Source organism: Anopheles marshallii, chromosome X (assembly GCF_943734725.1).
Source record: "Anopheles marshallii chromosome X, idAnoMarsDA_429_01, whole genome shotgun sequence".
Lineage (NCBI taxonomy): Eukaryota > Metazoa > Arthropoda > Insecta > Diptera > Culicidae > Anopheles > Anopheles marshallii.
The window spans coordinates 14,646,557-14,655,295 of NC_071325.1; the positions used below are offsets into that span (position 1 = coordinate 14,646,557).

The following is an 8,739-nucleotide window of genomic DNA, read 5'->3' on the forward strand; positions in this document are numbered from 1 at the left end:
GCTCCGATCCAATCGAATCGAGTCTATGTCATTTAGAGTTGAGTGCGGCATTTATTTGAGTCCATAATTCTTTTTTGCACGATTTGGACCTATGTTGCGTGTAATAGAATAAATGCATTACAACAGATTGCTAGTCGATAACGAATAACAACAAGAAAAATGAGAGGTTTTGAACGTACCGTTTGATGGATTGCAACCAGTCCTTAAACTGAGCATTACCTTCCGGGGTAATTTGGAACGCATTACGCGCGGAAATGATAGTGCTGGTGAAGTCCTCATAGTCCGCTATCGTGAGATGATACAGCTTTTGATGAATACATTGGAAATACCTATCGGGAAAGAATAATATTTTCTTTTAGTAACCTTTACTTATGCACCCAACCTTTTATAAACACTCTCTGGTATCTCATCTTTGATTTCATCTGGACCTGCAGTCACTCTGCAATAGACTGGCAGCAGCTGACTCACTGAGAATATCGACTGCCTAACATTACTAAAACAGCTTGATTCCGGCTTTTTCCTTACTGAAGCGTCTACTGCTGGGAATTACCCGCACTTGAACTCTAGCTATGGATCTAGAGAAACTCTAATATCTAATATTTCATATGTAATTTGATTTATATGTCCACCTATGGTTTAACACTAGACTTACCAACAAGCGCGGTTATCATTGATGATCACTTTACAAACAATTTTTAAGATCTGGACTATGTTTTAATACGATTTTGAGTTCATGCTACAGAAAAGATATGTAAAAGTCATGCATTGTCAATAAATAAATAGATACTTAATCTACCCTATTAGATAAATAGATCCTAGTTAAGGTTTAAAGGATCCAAGATGATTTAAGCACATTTGCAATTCGGAAAAGGACAATAAGTAATTTGCCTTGCAACATAGTAAACGACTTGCAACAGAATTTTCTTATAAATTTTGAATAATATATTGTGCCCTAGTCCCCTCGACACTTTATAAAACAACAATACTTACATGCTCTGGCACTTGCTCATGAGTGGTGTAAGGGCAGAACGGAGATGGTGCATCACGAGAGCGGGATTATTGCGTGAGAGATAGTGTGCGGATTCGAGGGCAACCTCGTGCAGTACGAACGGACTGACGATCGAGTTGACAACGCACACGCAGAACTGATGCAGATACTGTGTGCCAAGTTTCTTCGAGATGCGCAGCAACCATTTCACATCTTCACCGTACGGTGGGTTGCGGGCATACTTCGCCTGTGGCCGATCATCGTGGACGCGTCGAGCGAGTGTCTCCAGTGCCAACATGCCTGCATTGTACGAGGCAAGCAAATAGCGCAATTGCGGCGTGTTGGAATGATGTGGATGACGGGCACGCACCTGCCCACTCGTGCTACCCGTGCCAGACTGGGGCGGTAGTGGTTGTATCCCCGAACCGGACCCACCACTCACAGCGGCCGGACCGTAAGCTGCAGCGTACGGGGGCCCACCAACTCCAACGGCATGCTGGGGACGCATGTTACTTCCACCGGGTCCGACGACCGGCATACCAGCGGGAACTTGTTGAGCCGGTGTAGGACCTTGTGGTCCCCCCGGTCCCATCGGACCGCTAACACCGCCCTGCTGTTGGCTACCAGCCACAGGCGGTGCCAGAGGTGGTGCTAGCTGTGGTGGTCCCTGTGGACCGCCTACCTGAACCGGTTGAACACCTGGGAGTTGTTGCTGATGTTGCATCGCCGCGGCAACAGCTGCCTGTGACCCGCCGTAGAATTGCTGCAAATTTGGTCCCATCTGACCGGGATTGGTTGGTGGTCCTTGAGGTTGTACTGGTACACCGGGCACCGCCTGATACTGTGGTGGTGTACCGTACGCCTGCGGTGGCACACCGTGCTGCTGCATCGATTGATAGGCGGCTACAGCGGCCGGATTTATCGAACCTAACGGTTGTTGGGGTGGTTGCTGTTGCTGCCCATATCCAACAGAAGGTGGCTGTGGTTGCTGTGGTTGACCACCCTGCCCGCCTGGTGGAGGAGGCGGAGGGTACTGGAACTGGAGAGGCGTTGCCATGTACATCTGGTGCACCGGATTTGTTGGGTGAGCGTACTGTAGCGGGTTCTGATGATGATAGATCGCTCCATAGCCATAGCCACCGTAAGGCGTCATTCCGATCGGTGCCAAGCCAGATACCGGTTGATGCTGATGTGGTGGGTAAGGTTGCTGTGGTGTCGTTCCACCACCTACGACGGGTGGTGGAATTCCCCCCGCTGGAACATTACCAGACTGGGACGAAGCAGCCGCTATGGCTGCACCAAGCACACTACCATCGCCACTCGATTCAACCAGATGCAAAAGACTGAGGACCACGTCTTGCTGTTCGTCGGGTTCCATTTCACCACCCGGCGTGTTACGCAGATACAGTTCGTACCAGTAACGTGACACCTGGAACAACACCTCAGGATAAACGCCACCGCCTTTCGCCGCCGTTTCTACCATAATGCAGGCACGTTCAAGCATTCGATCGCTCTGTTCCTTGCACTGCAATATCGCACGCTGTATCTCGTTCGGGTTGAGGGCAGCCGCGTGTGGTAATACCGAGAGGGCCAACTCGGCAGCCGGGTTCACCATGTTGCTGTCCCATCCACGGGATGAGGCACGATCCGCCATACCGGCCGCTTCCGGTGGTGTCAGATGTCCCTCCCACGTGTCGATCAGAAACGAAATCGCCGGCGCACCGATGTCCATCGCCTGTCCGATAACCCACGACACATGCGAGGAGTATGTACGGGACAACCAGTTCGGGCTGACGCAATTGTGCAACCCGAGCGCATACAGTCCCAATTGAAACGCACACATGTGAAGCCCCCGGTGCGGTCCCTGATGGTTTTGGGTGGTGGTCGCCTGCGTAAACAGCGATGTGGCCGATGTGCCGCCTGCCTTCGTGAGTACATTCTTCGCCAGCTCGAACATAAAGTGGGCACTCGCCTCCGACGGCTGGTTCGGGATGGACGGATATGCCCGCTTGCCCTTGTACCGTGAATCCTTTGAACGAGTCGAGGTCACCGATGACGTTGCACCGGTTGTGACGGTTGCCGTTGATGAAGAAGAAGGGCCACCGGCAGCACCAGTTGGATTGCTACTGGTAGAGCTACCGGCGGCAGCAGTCGTTGTGCTGCCACCAGCAGTGCCGGACAGCATTGCCGAAGCGACATTGGTACTGGTAGTGGTGGTGGAGGTTGTTCCTCCACTGTTACTGCCATTTGGATTAGAAGTGGTTGGCACACCGCCTAGATTCAGTGCACCGATACCTGCCTCTACTTCGGCGCTAGTACTGCTCTGCGGTCGACTACTGTTCGCCATACCGAACTCTGATCCCTGAGACAAATGGGAAGCGGCCACAGACCCGGATGGTTGCGGTTGCAGTTCGGCGCTTCCCGTGCTGCTGCTGCTTCGACCACCACCGTTCCCACCGTACGGTTGAAGGTGATGCGGGTGATGGCTGTTGCTACCACCATTGTTGCCGGCTTCGTACTCATCCAACCGGAGCTGAGACGTTTGGCTGCGTGTCGGTGGATTGTTCGAGTAGTATGACGGTAGCAGTGCAGTTTTGATCAGAACGTGAATCTCCCGATCGAGCAACTTCTCCATGATGCGGCATATCTTGCGTGGTTCATCCTTATAGTATGACAGCAGCGTAAGCGCAAGGTCGCCACGCTGTCGCCGAGTGCCCTCGCACAGCAACGGATGTTCCGCTTCCGAAACGTTTGCCTTCAGTCCGAGTGCCGCTACTGCCGCTTCGAAACCTAAATTTTCGTCGGTTGGATAGCGGTAGGCGCTGCTCATTATCTTCAGACGATTTTCTCGCCCAACCACCGACGGCATAACGAGCGCATCGAACAGGAAGCTGGCCAGCATGATCGGCAGCAGTGCTTCGCCCCGTGACTTCAATGTACCGTCGCGCAACTGTTCCGCCCGTTCACGAATCGCCTTCAACTCTTCATTGCCAAGTGGGATGCGTTTTAGCAACGCCAGGAGATCTGATTCCTGATTGGCAAGCTTCACCTCCAGCGGTTTGGTGCTTGCTGGTGGTCTAGACATTTCCAAACCAAACAGACACACGCGGAACGCCAGATGATAGTGTTCCGAATTCTCCGCCAGTACCGTGCAGAGGAAGGCGCACTTGGACAGGGTAGCAGAAGCGAGCACGCTTAGCTGATGTGAGATCGGGTTGACGTTGTGTTTTTTGCCTTTTTTCTTCGGTGGCGGTGGAAGATCGATCATTAGGTTGGGCGGGTTGGCCAGCATTTCTGACGCTAGACGAACACCCAGCGTGCACGCTTCCCGCCCGTGTCCATGCGCGTGTAAACCTTCTGCGCGCGCAAACAAAATGTCCCATGCGTCTTCCGTCGGTTTGATGTTGGAAAACATCTGCTGCTTCGATTCGGACGTACTGCCGTGGGATTGTGACGTGCCTGCTTGCGGCTGGTGCTGCTGTTGCTTCGGAGCTTTCTGATGCTGTTGGTTAGCGGCATTTGCTTGATGAGATGTTGATGGCTGCGGTTGCTGCACACCTGTTAACAAACCTTCAGCTGCAGTAGCAGACACCGCTGCCGATGACGATGCAACATTCTCAGCACTGACAGCATTGCCCGATGATAACTCACTCGATCCATGTCGTTTGGCACTGGTGTGTTTGGTGGTATTGGTGCTCGAGTGTTTTACGGGATCGGGATTCACTGTACTGGTTGACTCCACCATATTCAGAACCTCGTACAATTTGATATTACCCGAAATTTCGTAGTTGTTCATATCGTTCAGAATGCTATTTTCGTTACTCGATTCGCTAGATTGTGATCCTGTTCCTTCGGCCGGTACTTTCTTCTTCTGCAGCAGGTCCGTCGCCGCTGAGCTGGATGAAAGTGAGGTAGAGGAGGACGAAGAACTGGAGGAAGAATTGCTAACGCTCAGCAATGGTAGGTTTGGATCGGCAGCACCACCAGAACCGGACCCGCTCATGTCACCAACGTTCGCGTTGCTAATCGGCATCGTATTCCCCTCATCATCATTCTTCTTCGCCACATCGATCGGTAACAAATAGTGCTGCAGTTTCTCATCAGCAACCACTGCCAGATCATCCTCATTTTCACAGAATCCTTCGCTGCTCACACTGGAACGATTTCCACCGGCTCCGACCGCATCACAGCGCACACCTACGTTACGACCACTTACACTACCGGTACGGGTCGCGTCTAGCTTTGCATTCGATGTGGATGTTCCCGGCATAGCAGAGCCATGACCTTTGCTGGATTCACCTTCAGTCCCACCGGCATCACTGGCACTTTGATTTAATCGATCCGGTACGCTATCGCTACTACTATTATTACTAGACGAACAGTACGTTAACCGGTCGCGATGTGCTCTGGTGCGGTGATGGTGGTTCTTGTTGCTTACGTCCCCCACTCCGGTACGTTTGCTGGTACTAGCACCGTTGTTTACATTATCTTCTGTAGATGGACCGTAATCACCAGCACTACTGCCTACTAGAGCATGGTTGCAACTCGCCATTCTATGGGAGTCACCAGCATTTGTCACGTTGTCAGTGTTGACCGCTGCTGACACATTACTTGTCGATGCTGTTGGTGCAGCAGACGCCTGCACCATTCCACTCGAGCCGGAACCACCATGTGGCTGCTGCTGTTCTACTGTACGTGAGCTGCTCGCTGCCACGGTGGTTATGTTACGGTAGCGATCCGTACCGCAAACCATCATCCCCGTGCTGACATTCGAGCAGCCCGGCATAAGACTTCGTTGCGGTAGTGGATAATCGGCATGGTAACTGTGATGATGATGGTAATGATGCACCATCATCTGAAACTGCTTCACATTACCCTGTGACATGGCCATCGGAGCAGTGGAGGTAACCTGCGACGGCACAGTTGTGTCGATGCGCGAATCACTGTTCTGCTTGAAGCATGTGAACGGGCAGTGATACATCGGGTTCGTATCCTGTGTGTGCGTCACCCCCTCAATCGGATAATCCTCCCAGTCGAGGTAGCAGGCCTCGATGGCTGGCTTAAACCCGGCGAATAGTTCCGCATCGTTGCGTAGGTTCTGCTGCTGCTTGCTGCTGTGTGACGATGATGCGACCATATTCTTTGCCACCCGGTCTAGTATCTTTAGATGCCAGGTGGTAAACTGGGCGTGCAGCATATCTCGCTCATCTGGTGCTAGACCCGGATTTAGTGCGGCGAGCCGCCAGAGTACGACAATCTCGTCGCACAGAGAAGCACAGGCATGCTGAGTAGCATTTAAGTTGCTGTGAGTGTTTCCATGTTTACCACCACCGCCTCCACCACCACCCCCACCATGCCCGTTCGAACCGACCAGCAGTGCAAGCTTGATGTTAAACCACCACACTAAGATCTGATCGCACGCCATTACCTCTTCGGTAATTATCTCCAGCAGACGCACGGCATTGCGATCGCACCGACGATACATCTCACGCACGATCGACAGCAGATTCCACATGCCCTCCGGTTCACGGCCGCGCAACGGTCGAAGCAGTGAACTCCATTCGGCCGCCGCCGGTGGTGCCGAGTTGGTTAGGTAGTTGACATCGCTGAACACCATCGGCGTAGGCTGGCAGAACTTGAACAAGATCTTCTTAATGTTATCATGCAGCGTTTTTTCGTCCAGATACCAGTTGGTCTGATCGTTCATCGATGCACCCGCGGTCGGATCCGGTGCACCATACACGGTGTTGATGGTGGTTGGTTGCGCACTCAGCAATTCGTCCAGCAAGCGTTGCGCTATCGGCAGTATCTGCTGCGATTGCTCGCTGATCAGATATTGGGCGAATTTTTGCAGCTGTTCACGCTGCAACCGAGACAGCGACTCCGACACCGGTGCCCGAAGGCTCACCTTGGTAGGCTAAAGCGAGATGAATTAGGTAATGATACATCAGTATATTCGGGCACATAGCCGCACATTAGCGGACGTTTTTACTTACACAATGAATCCGGTACAGGCAAACGGCGACCACATGCGAACACCAGTAGGTGGTGGGTAGGCATGTGCAACTACACGATGAAATTTTTCGCCTGTCAAATGTAACCGCCACGTTGTACTGGTTACGCGGTTGCGTTTGCACGACCGTCGCCGATAGATGAAAGCCGATCTGCAGCGGATCCTTGACGGCGCGATTTTTGAACAGCACTTCGCCACGATGAAACTCATCTGCGGAGCTGTTCGCTAGGCACGAGTACAGCCGTATGTCCTCCTCATTATCCGGGAAGCTCCAGAAGGCGATGCGCAACATTATTGGTTCCGGTACTGGTGGATACATTTGTTCGACCAGTTCGAAAGGGATGTAGAACGCGACGCAACGGGCGGCCAGCTCAGTCAGGGATGTTGGTTCTTGAGGGAAAAAAGGGACAGAATGGTCAGACTATTTATAAAGGTAAAATGACACACGCACCAACACTTACCACCCTCATTGAATCGACGACCGGAGCCACCACCGAACGAGTTGATCATCCCTGCCGGCTTCTTCCACCCCCGCCAGTTGTTGCACACGCTCTCTGGTTCGGAGCTCCAGCTGCACAGTGAGTCTTCCTCAAACCGATCCGAGTCCTCGAAACTGAACCGATCGATTTCCTCCGCATTCTGGTTGTTCTGGTTCGCCACGTTGTTGTTGTTGCCGGCGTTATTATTTTCCCGTGCATTATTCCCACCGGCTGCAGGCGGGTTGTTGTGATGGTGGTTGTGATTATTTCCGCCTCCATTACCACCGGCCGGACCGCCACCACCACCGTAATCTAACGGATTCCATTCGCCAATGCCCCCGTCGGGCTCATTATTGCTATTATTATTGCCATGGTTTTGCTGCTGTTGATGATGGTGCTGGTGAAGATGGTGCTGATTTACATGCTGCTGATTGCTATTGCCTGAGGTGGATGGATAGGAGGCACCGGCGCCACTTGTGTGACCGGCCATACTGCCTGCTGCCGTGGAGCTGGACGGCGCTACTGGGACATTGCGGCTACCAGCCGTTCCTGGTTCCTGCGCTGCGGATGTACTACGACCGGTTGTACCGCCGCCGCTGCTCGTACTGCTACCGGTGGTGGAATGCGATGTCTGCGGCTGCTGACTGCCGTCGTCGGCTGATGGCCTTTCTGGTCCACCACCGGCACTGTTCGATGTGTTCGCCAGGATGGATTGCACGTCAGTGATGACGGAAGCAGAACACACGGGTCAGCTAGCAGCCTGGCGTGTGGAAACACTCCCACACGGAAACGGAACCTGTGTGCTCCTGCCTGTTTGGACGTTTGTGCGTGTTTTGTTAGTGGTCGTGGGACGATACACGACTGTAAATGGGGGTCGTTTGCGACGGATGTATTGCAACACCTTCACTGCTTCACACTGATTTTATCACTGTATTCCCTCCTCTCCACCGGCAGACCCCGCGCCGTGGAGGGGGATTTTTACACGTTCTGCGGTAGGGGCGCCTTGGTTACACACGCAAACACGAAAATGTTTTTGGACAAAATTAAGCTGTCACACTACTGAAATATTCAACTCTGGTTTTATAATTTGATTATTTGGCTTAACTTAATGCATATTGGAAACTGTAACACTCACTGCAAAGTCCAACAACTCACTGAGTACAGCGTAAATATGAATATCTTAATAATTTTAATTAATCGCCACAGTTAGCGGCGTGGAAGCAAAGCGTTATCAATTGAACAACTCGATAAAAGTAATA

At 52.2% G+C, this 8,739-nt stretch overlaps 1 protein-coding gene across 1 annotated transcript; it reads right to left on the reverse strand.

Moving 5' to 3' along the window:
* Window positions 1-28: 28 nt before the first annotated feature.
* Window positions 29-7,970, reverse strand: LOC128719705 (zinc finger SWIM domain-containing protein 8 homolog). The gene is made up of 5 exons (XM_053813337.1): window positions 7,463-7,970; window positions 6,985-7,391; window positions 991-6,905; window positions 180-329; window positions 29-89 (listed from the first exon to the last, which is right to left on the reverse strand). The coding sequence occupies exons 1-5, from the start codon at window positions 7,968-7,970 to the stop codon at window positions 29-31; spliced, it is 7,041 nt and encodes a 2,346-aa protein (XP_053669312.1).
* Between the last annotated feature and the right edge of the window lie 769 nt (window positions 7,971-8,739).

Bases quoted from the DNA above. Each gene is read 5' to 3' on its own strand.
- LOC128719705 (XM_053813337.1), bottom strand. From the start codon at position 7,970: ATGGCCGGTCACACAAGTGGCGCCGGTGCCTCCTATCCATCCACCTCA. The intron at 6,906-6,984 runs GTAAGTAAAAAC...ATCTCGCTTTAG, and splicing joins GCCTGTACCGGATTCATTGT to CCTACCAAGGTGAGCCTTCG. The intron at 90-179 runs GTACGTTCAAAA...CACGCAACATAG, and splicing joins TGGTTGCAATCCATCAAACG to GTCCAAATCGTGCAAAAAAG.